This window comes from Mus pahari, chromosome 10 (assembly GCF_900095145.1).
Source record: "Mus pahari chromosome 10, PAHARI_EIJ_v1.1, whole genome shotgun sequence".
NCBI lineage: Eukaryota > Metazoa > Chordata > Mammalia > Rodentia > Muridae > Mus > Mus pahari.
In genome coordinates this window covers 102,080,848-102,096,526 of record NC_034599.1, presented here as the reverse complement: position 1 = coordinate 102,096,526, position 15,679 = coordinate 102,080,848, and the positions used below count along the sequence as shown (strand labels likewise).

The window sequence follows — 15,679 nt, the reverse complement described above, 5'->3', positions numbered from 1 at the left end:
TTTTTTTTTTAATCTTGTGTCATTTTTAAGAGAACTGTCCTTGGGCATTAGTGATGCACACCTTTAATTCCCAGTATTCAGGAGGCAGAGACAGGCTGATCTCTGAATTGGGGGGCGGGGCGGATGCTGCGGCAGCTGTCCTTTGAGCTGCCTGCCATGTCTTGACTCTGTCTGCTGCTTTTGAGCAGTGTAGCCTATATCAGGTTGGGTTGTCAGATACAGGGGAGTGTTTACTGTCTCCTGATGACGACAACAACAACAACCGTGCTCATCGCTGTCTGCAGAGTCTCAGGGTATTTACGTAGGCAGGGTAGCACACTGTGAGCCCAACATTTGGGAGGTAGAAGCAGAAGCATCAGGAGTTCAAGGCCTGCTTCAGCTACATGGCAAGCTTAAGGCTAGCTTGAACTATATGAAATAGTGTTCTCTACCTTCCCTCCAAAAGAAGAAAATACTAAAATATCAATATATTTGTAATAATTACATGTACATGGTATAAAACCATTAGTCATACTAGTCACTAAGTCTATAATTTTGTTGTTGTTGTTGTTTATTGAGACAAGACTCCACGTGTAGCCTTAGCTGACCTGGATCAACCAGGTTGCCCTCAAACTCTGCCTCTGCTTGCCCAATGCTGGAATTAAAGGCATGAACCACTACATCTAACATTATAATTTTATTTAGTGGTGATTATAATGATATTTGGGTAATTGGGCCCAATATCTTCTTTGCATTATTATGAAAACACGTTAATTTCTCTCTTTGAATAAGTTCTTGTTTTGTCTTGTTTTGTGGTTTTTCAGGGCGCTGTTTCTTTGTGTAACAGCCATGCCTATCTTGGACTCACTTTGTAGACCAGGCTGACCTCGAACTCACAGATTAACCTGCCTCTGGGATTAAAGGTGCCACCATACCCAGCTTTGATAACTATTTTGAACAGAGAATTTTCTATATGAAATTAGAATTTGTTGGTTGAACATAGCGGATAAGTATATTGTATTGTGTCGTCTACAGTATGGTCATCCATCACATTATCTTTGTTCAACAGGAATCTCATGTATGGCTCAGGATTGTCCACTTCGAACACCAGAGGACTTTGTATTTCCCTTGCTTCCCAATGAAGAATTGAGAGATAAATACAGGCGCTACCTCTTTAGGGACTATGTGGAGGTATGAGCAGCCTTGTTCTTTTGCCCTGTCTGCCTGAGGCTGCTGTATAGTCACAGCTGGTGGTAAATCACCTAAGTTGAAGAGCTGGAGAAAGGCTCATTTCTTTAGAGTCTTGAAGAGGACCAGGCTAGTTATGTCCCATCCATAACTCCAGCCACAGGCGATCTTAACACCTTCTTTTGGCTTTTCTAGGCACCTGCATGCATCAGCACATACCTACTCATTCCTCATACTAGACGCATAATTTAATTCTAAAAAGCTGTGATAAAGACCTTGTGCTCAAAAAAAAATACTGTCTAAATCCCAGATCTGTTACTTCCCTGTTATGAGACCACTTGCTCATTAGTTTACCTGAGTCTTGATTTTCACTGCCATATTATGGCTGGTCATTCCTGTCACCTGACCACACACAGATGACTAGGCAAGCTAAGCAAGCCGTCTTATTAGTGGGGTGTGCACAGGTAAGACGGAGCTCAGGAGTTGCTATTCCATTTGTTTTTCAGTACAATTTAGCCCAAAGAAGGACTGTTTTGTTTGGGTTTTAACAATTTGAAAACTTTTTCAGGATACCAGCATGGTCAGTTCTATATTCTGTTTCCTTTTAGGCTCTCTGTCCAGTTTTGCCGATTCTGAACAGCATAATTTTCAACTTTGTCTGTTATGACTTTAGTTTAAAAGCTTATTGGATTGATTGTTGTCTTGCACATATGCAGGATAAACACAAGGCCTTTTTCTTTGCATAATTTGTTCCCATGGATTTTGAGGGTCTTTGAGTGTTCAAGCTGTCAGATGCACAGGTAACTGAGCCCACATCAAAACATTTTTTTTTCTGAGACATGTTCTCCCTGGATTAACCCAGATCCCCTTGATTAAACAGCCTGGGCTCAAGCAGTCCTCCTGCCTTAGTTTTCCAGATAGCTAAGTATCTGGAGCTATAGGCAGACATGTCTATTCCCAGCCTACAGGTACACTTCTATACCTTCTTATAAAATAACTTTGAGTTAGTGGCTCCTTGTTTTAAGCTAAAGAAAGATTCTCTGTAGTAATTAGTTAATATCTGTTCTTCACAACATCTATCTGAAATTTGTTTGGTCTTTTGATATAAGTCATCAGCTGGAAGTGCAGAGGCACTTGAGCAGTCTGAGACACATCAGTTAAAAGATCTCTTCATCATTTCCCTTTGCTGTGTTTGCAGAGCCATTACCAGCTCCAGCTGTGCCCTGGTGCAGACTGCCCCATGGTTATTCGGGTACAGGAGCCTAGAGCCCGCCGAGTGCAGTGCAATCGGTGCAACGAGGTCTTCTGGTAAGAGAGTGAACGCTGAGCAGTCCTGGCTCAAGACCCATCTTCCTCCAGAGAGCATGTGGCTGCGTGTGAGGACAGGGCTGGGAGAGCTGGAACATGTGTCTAGAAGAGTGCAGCTCTAGGTGGCCAGGTCTGCGCCCAGCATTTCATGTTCCTCAAGGTATTTTTGATACATGAACAGACTCTGAAGGCAAGGAAGTGACAGATTCCTGACAGATACTATGTTAGGTTTATGCCGTACTGGTGACCCAGACACTGTCCACCTTCTTGACCGTTCACAGTGATTTCAAGACTTTTCATCTTTCTCTGTTTGACTTTTTTTAGCTAACTTTTAAATTTTAAATGTATTATTTTTTTTATATTTTTTGGCAAGATCTCATTTAACTCAGGCTGGCCTCAGATTTAAAGCATAGCCAAGGATGACCTTGAACATCTTGTACCTCCACGGTGCTGTGATTCCAGAGTTGCATCATCATGGCCAGTTTATATGGTGCTAAAAGTTGAACCCAGGGCATTGTTTGTCTTATATTGTTTAGTTTTGAGACAAGATCTTGCTATGTAACTTTGGCTAACCCACCTGGAACTTACTTTGTAGACCATGCTGTCATCAAACTCACAAAAATCTGCCCCCCATTAGCTGGCAATAATGCTAGGATTGACTTCATGTGCCACCCCGCTGGCACTGGCTGACTTGTATAAAACTGATTCATGGGGCTGGAGAGATAGCTCAGCAGGTAAGAGCACTGACTGCTCTTCCGAAGGTCCCGAGTTCAAATCCCAGCAACCACATGGTGACTCACAACCATCCATAATGAGTTCTGACACCCTCTTCTTGAGTGTCTGAAGCTACAGTGTACTCACATATAATAAATAAATACATAAAATAAAATAAAAAAACTGATTCATGGGTGAATTCTACATCTGAGATTCTCCTCATTCAGTAAGTTCCAAGTGACAAGCCTCTGTCCAGCCATTCCCCTGCATCATCACAGCTTTGAGATTTGCTGTCACCATCTTAGTGTTCTATGACAGGAAATCAAGGTACAAGGTTACTAACTACCAGTAAATAGCAGAGCCATAATTTAGACCAGGTTTGTCCTAATTGTAGTTCCCTGTAAGACTGATGGTCTGGCTTCATAGAAACTTCACAGTAAATGGGGGGGGGGGGGGTGTCTTATGCCGTTCAGGACAGTGAGTGGACTCTGTCCCACCAAAAGTTGAGAACTGAGTAGTTGTTGCCTTGGGGACCTTTACTGTTGACTTGTACAAAAAGAAATTGAAAACCGGAGTCCTAGCTTTTCTTCGTTTTTTGTTTTTTTGAGCTTTAGTTCCTTTTGGGGGGAGGAGTGTGGGTAGTTGGGACAGGGTGCTGACTGTAGTAGTGCTGACTGTCCTCAAATTCACTCTGTGTAGACTTGGCTAGTCTAGAACTCACAGAGATCCAACTGCCTCTGCTTCTCAAGTGCTGTGATTAAAGGTGTACACTACAACCCATCAGTTTAAGCTTCAGTTCTTTCACATATAATATACCCTCAGATTTTACATGTGCTAGTATTTGTGCATCCTTATGTGCACATCTAGCCAGAAGGTACAGAGAAGTTCCCCAAGTCGTAGTCCTGCCTTAAACCTCAATGAAGGTACTCCTAACTCACTTGCCTTTCAAGGAACTGAGCTCATGGCTGAAGCTGTAGCTCAGTTGGTAGAGTGTTTGTATAACACATAAAGCCCTGGATTAAAGCCCCTCACCACATAAGGCATGTGTGCTCATGCCTGTAATGCAGTAAAGCAGAAAGGCCACAAGATGAAAGGGGACAGAGCAGTAAAAGGCTTTGGGGCAGGGATTGTAGCTTCGTAGTAAAATTCAAGGCCTTGAGCTTAATCCCCAGCAACTCGGAAGGGGGAAGTAAGGAAAGTGGGCTTTGTTTGACTCCTTTCAGAAGGGGTTAGTACCATCCAAGGGGTTTAGAGACGCTAACTTCTGCGAGCCCGTTGAGAGCATCTCTGCCTCAAGATCAGGAAGTGTTCATAGTGTGCTTCATTATAATCCTGGGTGAGTAAAGTCCCGAAGACCTCAAGAAGTGATTTTGCCTAATCTCTGATTCAGAATTTGTTAATTCAAACAAGAGGAAAATGTAAAAGGAAACCCTGACCCGACGACTATTTGAATGTGTTTCTTTTCCAATTTTAAGTTTCAAGTGTCGACAGATGTATCACGCCCCCACAGACTGCGCCACAATCCGGAAATGGCTCACCAAATGTGCAGACGACTCCGAAACGGCTAACTACATTAGTGCTCACACTAAAGACGTAAGGACTATATGTTACCTGTACTGGGTCTTTGCTGAGTAATGCAGCTCCGGCCTCTCCCTGTTAGATTAGCCATCTCAGAGAAGAGCATATAGCCTAGGGCTCTGACTAGAGACTTTGGACAATGCCATGCTTAGTATTATAGTTTTATCAATTTTTATCCTTGGATATGTTTTTTTTTCTTAATTTTTAGAACTGGTCATGGGTGCTCACTCCAAAGGCAGAGAGAGACAAGTGGATCTCTGTAAGTTTGAGGCCAGCCTGGTCTGCATACATAAAGAGCCAGGGCTACATAGAGAAATCCTGTCTCTGGCTGGAAAGATGGCTTAGTGGGTAAGAGCACTGACTGCTCTTCCAGAGGTCCTGAGTTCAATTCCCAGCAACCACATGGTGACTCACAACCACCCTGTAATAGGATTTGATGCTGAGGCAGGCGCATTTCTGAGTTCGAGGCCAGCCTGGTCTACAGAGTGAGTTCCAGGACAGCCATGGCTATACAGAGAAACCCTGTCTCGAAAATCCAAAAAAAGGATTTGATGCCCTCTTCTGTCGTATCTGAATACAATTACAGTGTACTCATATACATAAAATAAATCTTTAAAAAAAAAAAAAAAAAAAAGGCTGGGCTATGGTGGCTCGTGTCTTTAATCCCAGCACTTGGGAGGCAGAGGCAGGTGGATTTCTAAGTTTGAGGCCAGCCTGGTTTACAAAGGACAGCCAGGGCTACACAGAGAAACACTGTCTCGAAAAAACAACAAAAATTCCTGTCTTGAAAAACATAATAATAATAATATAAAATTTTACTTGATTAATGTTCTATCTGAATTAATGTATGGCCACCACTTGTGTGCCTTTTGGATATTTCAGAACTAGAATTAATGGGTGATTTTGAGTCACTGTATGGTGCTAGGAATTGAACTCTGGTCCCCTGCAAGAGCAACAAGTGTATTAACTGCTGAGCCGTATCTTCAGCTCCAGATACATTCATTTTAATAAAATTCCAAAGTACTTAGAAAAGTTTGACCTGAAGGAGAGCTAACTAGGGAAAAAAAAAACAAACAAACCAATTTTTGTTGATATTTACTAAGCTTTGATAGCCCTGAGAGTGGAGTGGTGATTGGCATAGCCCATAAATAGCAATGCTATACAAGTGCAGACAGTCTCCGTGTTGTCGCTAAGGTTAACCCTGGGGAAGGCCCCATTGTTCCTTGTGTAGCACTCACTGACTCAGTCAGCATCGCACATGGACTGCTTCACCTCTCTCTTGGCTTGCTGTCCTTTTACATGTGAGAAGAGTTTTGAGGTTGTTTCCAGAGACCAAGCACGTTGAACAGGGCTCAGTTTCTCCCAGCAGGTCCACTTTCTGCTGCTGCCTCAGCCTGGGCTTAGCCTGAGTGGCGTCTTAGCAAGGACAGATGGTGGAGGATTTAGTGAACCTCAGCTGACAGTGGAATTACTTCAGATCCCAGCATGCTGACCTCATTTCCTTGTATTGCTGTTTCAGCCTCAGTGACCTGCCACATTTAAGTGAGACACTCCTCCCCAGATGTGCTTGCAATGAGCTAGCAATGGGTGCTTGGAGTTGTGATAATGTTTCTTAGAAACGGGCTGATGATGTGTAAGCCTAATGGCACCTTCTGTCTCCTCAGTGTCCCAAGTGCAACATCTGCATCGAGAAGAACGGAGGCTGCAATCACATGGTGAGCAGATGATGATACAGAGTTTGCATGCAAGCATGGAGTCCTTGGTCAGAGTCCTCTTGCTAATGTGTTCTCTTCTGTTTCTCTCTGACAGCAATGCTCCAAGTGTAAGCATGGTGAGTTCAGGCCTGGTCTCTGCTCCAGGGTCGAGGTCTGTTTCTTGTGCTTTGTCTCTATTACTTCTTAATGAGTTCTTTTATAACAAAGCAGCGAATCAAAAGGGAACCTCCATCACTTAAGATCACTGGAACTGGCTTAAGAACAACTTTTGATGGGAGGGGTGGGAGCATTCTTTTATAAGCCCACTGCTGTCTTGGTGACATGAAGGTTTGGTGTGACCTCCTGATCCCCAGTCGTCCAGCAAGACTTGTTTCCCTATGGGCAAGGTATGCTATGTAGGCTGGGTGACCTCGTGCTTGCAGCAGTCCTCCCAGCTGTGTCTCCCAAGTCGGTGGATTACAGACATGTACCAACACACTCAGTTCAAGGTTTCGTGTGTTCTTTATTTTTCCCAAAACAGATGGATTTCTGAGATACCTATAAGTTGCCATTTAGAAGGCTTTTTATAGCTATGCCACGGTGCTTTAAAAAAAAAAAAAAGTGTTTATCTTTCATTCATTGGGACCAGTTTACAGAGCTACAAATTGGTAGTTTCCTTTTTCTTCCTTCCAGATCAAATTCCTACACATTGAAGATATGTTCAGAGAGTTTCCCACAGTTTCTCAATTTCACAGTTGTGACATGACCCATTTGTTACCCTGGTAATAAAGATAGCTATTATAGGTGGCACATATTTGTAATGTCAGTGTTGGAGAGGCAAGGACAGGTTGGTTCCTGGGACTTCCTGCCGGCCAGCGTAGCCTAAAGCTTACCTCAAAGGGGCAAGAATGGGAGGGGACGGCAATCACCCAAAGAACAACGTTCAGAAGTGTCCTCTGTCCTCAGTGTGGACATGAGCACAGGTGCACACACACCAAAAAAGGAAGACATTTGATTTAGGCAGCCTGTTCTAGATGACCAGATGAGACTCTTGGGTACATTTTTGTTTCCCGCAATGGTGTTGACAGAGCTGGCTGGTGACCTTGTACAGCACAGTAAGGCATACAACCTGTGTGCTGTTGGGATTCATAGGCCATTGGCTCTCCTAACAAATGAGGGGTCACTGAATTGTGACAAGAGTGAGCTATACCGCCGGGCGGTGGTGGCACATGCCTTTAATCCCAGCACTTGGGAGGCAGAGGCAGGCAGATTTTTTAGTTCAAGAACAGCCAGGGCTATACAGAGAAACCCTGACTCGAAAAAAACAAAAAAAGAGTGAGCTGTACCTCCCTCTGCAGAGAGGCAAAATGGGGAGTTTGTGGTGTTCGGGTTCCCCTTCACCCAACTCTCCTGCCTGGGCGTTGGAGGAGTGTGTGGTTGCCTTGTAAAAATAAATGACTTCACCCTCCTTTCTGTGCAGATTTCTGCTGGATGTGTCTAGGAGACTGGAAGACGCATGGTAGTGAGTACTATGAATGTAGTCGGTACAAGGAGAATCCTGACATTGTCAACCAGAGCCAGCAAGCACAGGCCCGGGAGGCCCTCAAGAAGTACTTGTTCTACTTTGAGAGGGTAGGTGTCTTATCTCACTCCAGAGCTTTCAGAGCTGGCTTTCCCCATTCGGCCTGCTGACGTGAGAGTACGGGAATTCTGTGTGCACGTGTGGGAGTCAATGACGAGCTCCTGCACATGCAGGGTAGTGCCTCTTACAAGTGTGGTTTCTCAGTTGTGCAGAATGATGGGGTATTCCCTTAGTTGAGTGATGGATCATGGTCTGTCTCTTCCATAAGAAGGTAGAGCGATCTGTGGGCATGGCTACCAGCCAGTGTTTGTCATAAACTTCTGTGTTGACCTCTGTACCTTCCAGGGACTCTACTTTTTTCCTGTTCCTCTGCTTTGTAGTGGGAAAATCACAACAAAAGCTTGCAGCTGGAGGCACAAACATACCAGCGGATTCACGAGAAGATTCAGGAGAGAGTTATGAACAATCTGGGAACTTGGATTGACTGGCAGTACCTACAGAATGCTGCCAAGCTCTTAGCCAAGGTATTCACCATTTCACTCTTCCATCTCTGGTCCCTGTTGGCTGGAAACATTAGGGTGGGGGACCATCTCTGAAAGGAGGGGGAATTCCCTGCCCTATATAGCTTTGAATGCATGTCTATGGGGCCACGTTTCCCTATGCTGAAGATACCAGAAGTCTTGGCCCTTTGGTCCATGACCAAGGGATTTCTGAGCAGTTTTACTGTCTCTGCCAACAGAGAAAACTAAAGTGTTTTTCTTCTTTGTTCCACTTATGGATAACTGAAAAGACAGTATATAGTTGATAAGTATTGAGATATGGAGATTTTAATGACCATAGAAAAGTCCTGAGGCAACTGGTGGTGATAAATCAATATGAAGGGTGGTAGTTCTGTGACCATTCTTGTTTCCAGTTTCCCTGTCTCCCTGTCGTCCATCATCTCTGTAGTTTGGCCTTCTTGCTTTAAGGTCCCCATGTCTAGAATCACCATTTGCATGGCTGGATATGTATTGTAAGAGCCACCGAATATGTGGGTCAAGTAGAATCAAAGATAAAACTTATTTTTCTTTCCTATTACAGTGTCGATACACCCTGCAGTACACCTATCCATATGCATACTACATGGAATCTGGTCCCAGGAAGAAGCTGGTAAGCCAAGGCCTCCTTTCTGCTGTTCCATGCAACTTTAGAGGCAATGTACAGGTGCACGTGATCCTGACCTGGTCATTGGGGGAACACAATAAAAACTGTCCTACTGCAAAAACCCATTGCTGGCTCTGGGCATCTCTAAAATAAACCTCAGATGCTATAATAGCCAGATGTACCTGATCCCTTAAACAATGATATTTAAAGATCAATGGACTCAAAAAGTCTATGATCACTTGGATAGCCAGTGACCATATCATGCTCATCCTTACATTGTAGTTGTCTGGTTTTCCTTCAGTTCTTCTTAGATATGGTTGATTCTGCTGATGATAAAAGTAATTTTTATATATTACATAAATGTTAGAAAACATAGCATTTATGTCATGCATTTTCTAGCCTTTGAAATTAATGTTATGGAAGTAAAACTTTGTGGTAGAGCACCTGCCTAGCATACATGAGCTCCCGGATTCCATCTCAGTACCAGAAAAACAGAGGCATGGTTGCACAAACCTTTTAACCCCAGTGATCCAAAAGGATTGAGTTTTCTGTCCAGCTTAAACTATAGCAAATCCTTATACCAAACCCAAGGCACAGAGATGCATTGCATACATCTTATTGTTACCAGTTTATCTTTGTGGCTCTCACCCTTTACCGGATTGAATTCTTTACATAAATGCTCCAAATGACCTGGCGTGGTGACACATGCCTTTAATCCCAGCACTCGGGAGGCAGAGGCAGAGGCAGGTGGATTTCTTAGTTCGAGGCCAGCCTGGGCTACACAGAGAAAGCTCCGAATGTCTCACCTTACAGTTGTCTCGCTTTCACTGAGACAGATGAGACTGAGGGAGGCCTTTTTGTGTAGCATTTACTCCTTAGGAGTATAGCTACTGGGCCAGACAATTTGATTGATTTATTAATTTTCTTTTTTTTTTAATTTATTTATTTATTATGTGTAAGTACACGGTAGCTGTCCTCAGACATCCCAGAAGAGGGCATCAGATGGTCGTTATGGATGTTTGTGAGCCACCATGTGGTTGCTGGGATTTGAACTCAGGACCTCTGAAAGAGCAGTCAGTGCTCTTAACTGCAGAGCCATCTCTCCAGCCCCAACAATTTGATTTCTTTCTTCTGAGTCTAAAAACAAATTAACCCAGGCATCCTTGAATTTAAAATCTTTCTGTCTCTGCCTCTAGTGCTGGGATTACAGACTCACACCACCACATAGGCCAAATGTTTGTTTGTTTTGGGGGGTTTCAAGACAGGGTTTCTCTGTATAGCCTTAGCTGTCCTGGAACTCACTCTGTAGACCAGGCTGGCCTCGAACTCAGAAATCCGCCTGCCTCTGCCTCCCGAGTGCTGGGATTAAAGGAGTGTGCCACCACGCCTGGCATGACAATACTATTTTAACTTCTGCAGCATCCTCGTCCCAGTGTTTTGGGACCATCTTTTCCTGTGGCTTTAAGCTTCTCGCCTTCCTTTGGTGGTGGGCGGCCAGTGTTGCTTTGCCATTGCCCCTCTGTCCTGGAAGCTCTCTGGATATTGTTTTCCAGCTCTGAGCATAAAGAGTAGCGGGCATGCTGAGGACAGTGTCAGGCTTGTCAGTTGCTAATTGGAGCCTGAGGTGCTGCATGTACCCTCCATCTGCAGGCCCTGCCCGGCTACAGCCCTCTCTCCTTTTGACCCTCCTGCTCTGCCCATACAGTTTGAATACCAGCAGGCTCAGCTGGAGGCTGAGATCGAAAACCTTTCATGGAAAGTCGAACGTGCAGACAGCTATGACCGAGGGGTAAGTGCCTGCCGCCTTCCATCGGGTAAGGGAAGGATGCCACTTTAACAGTGTTGTGTTGGGATGGGACTCACAGTGCTACGGGGAAGGGCAGGTGTTTAGACTCTAGGAACGCTGCCTGTGGCTTTGCTTACTCTCTGCTCCTGGCACTGGAACTTATAAAGCCTGTTGTGCCGTCTGTACAGGACTTGGAAAACCAGATGCACATAGCAGAGCAGCGGAGAAGAACCCTGCTAAAGGATTTCCACGACACCTAAGCTGGGCTATGGATGTGCCGGGGTGAGGAAGACGTAGCTGAGGCCACCCGGCCCGTACTGCATGCTGCAGGCTCTGCCTCTCACGACCCAGGCGACAGCCAGGGCCCCACTCCTGAAAGACACTGGCAACACACCTCTTAGTCGATTTGTTTTCTCCTCATCTTTTTGATTTTTGTTTCTACCAGGGTAGAGGCTGTGTTGAGCTGGCCTCTAGTGAGGACTATAAATTTCCCCTGGATGGTTGTTGGGTGGGAGGGAACTTTTTTTTCTGAATGGCTATTAATAGTATTAGATCATTACAACTTATGTAATTTTCAAAGGTTGTACGATTATAAAGAAAAGAGGCAAACCATAGATAACACAGAGCCCGATTAAAATAAATTGGCATTGGAGTGCTTCACCCTTTAGCTATTTGACTTAGAATGTAACTTGATACTGCCCAGCCACTGAGCCTCAGTGTGTCTGCACTGCCGGGGGGGGCCCTGGGATGGCCTCTGCTTTCCAGCATCGTGTCTAACTGGAGCCGGAGGCCTGGGGAGGAGCACGGGTGTCAGAGAATAGGAAACTGAGTTGGCCTGCATAGTAGGATGGAGCACAGAGTTACTTACCTCTGGCCTTAGCTGGACAGCCAGGGCACAGAGCAGAGCAAGGTCTCACTGCAGGCTTGCTTTTAGTCTTGAATGTGAGGTTTCGCTAAGTCAGGCCACCCAGACCAGCACCCACAGCAGAGGTGGGCTAACGCACCTCTGGACTGGGAGACTGGTTCAGCATGGTGCTTCCTTTTCATAAAGAAAAGAAATCCACCTTTGAAAGGAGTTGTTCCCCCAGATGAGTTTCTTTTTCCTTGGTTGTTCCTTTTGATCCAGTATTCAAGTGGGGTACTCTGACCCAGGTCACTGTCTTGTGTTCTTATGAACAGAGTTCACAAGGTCAGAGTTCAGCATAGCTCTTAGACCAAGGGCATGGGCCTTGTGGCTCAAGAGCTAGGTTTGCACAAGTTATTTTCTGTTCACCTAGAGTGTGGCCAGAAGCTGCTCCAGGGTGGGGTGTGTTTCTCTTGCCTAGATGCAGCTGCCAGAAGTCCCCATCTCTATGGTCTGGGAGTCTAAGGCCAGGAGAATCCCTGGTTTGTGGTCTCAGTTCCTGTACTAGAAGGGGCTGGCCAGAAGAAAGGACCAGTTCTTGCACAGTCAAGTGCAAGGGAACAGGCAGCTTGCCTGGTGTCCTTCCTATCTTGAACCTGGTCCTGTGGGCCTTTGAAAAGTTAGATCTGTGATCTCCGGGGTTTCCATGGCTTTGTTCAGTGCCTCCCCTCTGAGACTGGCAGAGCTGTCTATACTTGACAGGACCTCCTTGAACTCCTAGGAGAGCCTATAGAGAAATCTGTGAATATTATGATGCAGATTCTTTGATATTCGTACATTTTCACCTCCGGTCAGCAATTTCCTAGGTACCATGTAAAGCTGTAAAATTGAGTTATTCTTGAAGACAGGTGACAGCTGTGACTCCTGGGGTACATGAAGCTACACATCCTCTTTCACCTCCTCAGGTTTTTGTCTCTTCATGTCATCCCTGACAAGTGAGATTGTGAGGTGGATTGGGAGTGATAGTTTAGAGTATTGTGAATGAACCCTGATACCAGTGGGAGCTGATGGTGACCCAGGAGTGTCCCTGCTGCAGGCCCAGGGTGGCTGTGATGCTGTGTTAGCACCAGACCTTTCCATCAAGTCCTGCCAGTGGCACTGCCGTGACACAGGACCAGAGTTGCAGCTCTACAAGCCTAACTCCCCCTTGGTACTTTGTGAACTACACAGCTGCCACCCTCCACTCCTCAGCTGTGACCCTGACCATTGGCACTGCGGGAGGCTCTGCCAACCTGTAGCTGGTGGCGTCTCACCTGTGGAGACCTTTGCTTTGCACCCTCAGTGGTTGTCCTTGTTAACATAATCAGAGCATCTGAAAGGTCAGGCAGAGGCAGGGTTTGGCTTGGTTTGGTTTGGTTTAGCTTGGTGGGTTTGCCCTGCAAAGGGGAGAGAAAGGTGTTTTCATGAACTGACCAGATCCTTGTCTTTCTTCAAAGAAAAGTTGAGGTAATGTCATCTCGCAAAGTTGAGTGATTTATTCAAAATAAACTCATTTTCTGATTATAAAACCTGTGGAGTCTTTTTTCACAGTGTACAGATGACTGCCTTTTGTTCTTCCCTGCTCCTTCAGGGGCTCTGAGGGCCCAGCCGGACTTTGCTTTTCTTGGAGTTTTTTCTCATGGGGAGAAGGCAGCTCTAGGTGCTCCCTGCTTGGAAGTGTTAGTTCTCTCCTTGGCGAAAGATTGAGCCATTCCCTACAAGCATCTTAGGAATGAAGTAGGAATGCCCTAAGCCCTGCTATTAAAGACCTCTGGGTCCCTCCAGAGCAGATGCAGAACCATGATACAGAGGACATTATGGCTCTTGAGAGTTAAAAACAGCCGGGCGTGGTGGCACACAGCCTTTAATCCCAGCACCCCGGGAGGCAGAGGCAGGTGGATTTCTGAGTTGGAGGCCAGCCTGGTCTACAAAGTGAGTTCCAGGACAGCCAGGGCTATACAGAAAAACCCTGTCTCGAAAAACCAAAAAAAAAAAAGTTAAAAACAGAACTTGGGACACAACACTAGAAGGTTTGGAAGTGTCAAGCATGAGAGCTGTCTTAGCTAGGGTCTTACTGCTGTGAACAAACAAGCGACTCTTACGACTCTTAGTAGGGGCTGGCTTACAGGCTCAGAGATTCAATCCATTATCAGGATGGGAGCATGGCAGCATCCAGGCAGGCATGGTGCAAGAAGAGCTGAGAGTTCTACTTCTCCATCTGAAGACCGCTAGGAAAATACTTCAGGCAGCTAGAACAAGGGTATTAAAGCTCACGCCCACAATGACACACCAACTCCAACGAGGCTACACCTGCTAATAGTGTCACTCCCTGGACCAAGCATATACAAACCATCACAAGAGAAACTAGCACAGGGGCTGGGGGGGCGGACAGGGAGGGCACACAACTCCACACTGCTGGTATTGGCCTTAAGTGTACTGCTCTTATTACCACTGGGTACACAGTGAAGTTCTAGAGGACAATACCCCCTAGAAGTGCCTTTAGTTCATGACAGAATTGGTCACTAGGGATTTTTTGTTTTATATGCATGTGTTTTATATGCATGTGTACTGTGTTTATTATACATATACCTACTACCTAAAAGGAGGTGTATGGGTGTTGGGAACCAACCCCCCAGGTGCTCTGCAAGAGCAACAAGTGCTGAGCCATCTCTCCAGCCCCACTAGAGAGCATGTTTACTAGACAGCAAGAACCAGTTAGGATAGGGCCATCCTTGAAAATCAGCAGGCATAGGGTATTATGATGTTCACAGTACTTTTGGTGATCTTTACACTCATGATGTCCCTGGCAGGATGGTTCAGTGGGTATTTGTCTGACAGTTGAGAAAGCCTTAGATCCTTGTGGCAAAAGGAGAAAACTAACTCCTGCAGGTTGTGCCCTGACCTCCATACTCTGCCGTATCACAAGAATGTATATAAACATTTACATGTAAAAAATAAAATGTCAGCCGGACGTGGTGGCGCACACCTTTAATCCCAGCACTCGGGAGGCAGGGGCAGGCGGATTTCTGAGTTCGAGGCCAGCCTGGTCTACAAAGTGAGTTCCAGGAAAGCCAGGGCTACACAGAGAAACCCTGTCTCAAAAAAAACAAAAATAAAATAAAATAAAATGTCAGCCAGGCGTGGTGACGCATGCCTTTAGTCCCAGCACTCGGGAGGCAGAGGCAGGCGGATTTTTGAGTTTGAGGCCAGCCTGGTCTACAAAGTGAGTTCCAGGACACCCGGGGCTACACTGAGAAACCCTGTCTCGATAAACCAAAATAAATAAATAAATGAAATGTCTATTTAGGGTCTGGAGGGATGGATCAGCAGTTTAGAGCACTTGCTGTTCTTGCATAAGACCTGGGTGGTTCAATTCCCAGCAGGCACATCATCACATGATCACAATTGTCTGTAAATCCAGTTCCCAGAGATCTAGCACCCTTTTCTGGCCTGCGTAGACATGGATATGCTACACAGATTTTTTTAAGATTTTTTTTTAATAAGGCTAGCTGAATATACTACATACTAATATCCAAAAGTCACTGTTTTTGGTAAAGCCAGGTGTGGTAGCACATACACAGCTATAATCCCAGAGTCTGGGAGTCTGAGATCAGGAATTCAAGGCTGGCCTAGGCTGTTTCATAGTGAGACTGTGTCAAAAAAAAAAAAAAAAAACACTAAGCAGAAGTAGCCAGATATAAAGGGCCATGTGTATTATTTATATAAAATCATCTTATCAGACAGCTTCTCATGTAGTCCGAGAATTAGTAGATGTTTAAAATGGTAAAAATGGTAAAAATGGTAAAAAAAAAAAAAAAAAAAAT

General features: G+C 45.1%; 1 protein-coding gene across 8 annotated transcripts in view; it reads left to right on the top strand.

Annotated features, from left to right (window-relative positions):
• The window catches only part of Arih2 (ariadne RBR E3 ubiquitin protein ligase 2), a 49,853-nt gene extending 36,469 nt beyond the window's left edge, over positions 1-13,384 (top strand). For 4 of the 8 annotated variants that reach the window (XM_021205976.2, XM_029543092.1, XM_029543091.1 and 1 more), the window contains 10 exons: positions 1,049-1,170; positions 2,366-2,475; positions 4,665-4,782; positions 6,432-6,482; positions 6,577-6,598; positions 7,942-8,093; positions 8,424-8,567; positions 9,124-9,192; positions 10,892-10,975; positions 11,161-13,379. In XM_021205976.2, the coding sequence (XP_021061635.1) occupies positions 1,049-1,170; positions 2,366-2,475; positions 4,665-4,782; positions 6,432-6,482; positions 6,577-6,598; positions 7,942-8,093; positions 8,424-8,567; positions 9,124-9,192; positions 10,892-10,975; positions 11,161-11,232 (944 nt within the window). In that variant the 3' untranslated portion in view covers positions 11,233-13,379. Of the gene's footprint in view, positions 1-1,048; positions 1,171-2,365; positions 2,476-4,664; positions 4,783-6,431; positions 6,483-6,576; positions 6,599-7,941; positions 8,094-8,423; positions 8,568-9,123; positions 9,193-10,836; positions 10,976-11,160 lie in introns of all 8 variants that reach the window. The other 4 variants (XM_021205975.2, XM_029543089.1, XM_029543088.1 and 1 more) reach the window with 2 other exon arrangements.
• Positions 13,385-15,679: the final 2,295 nt, after the last annotated feature.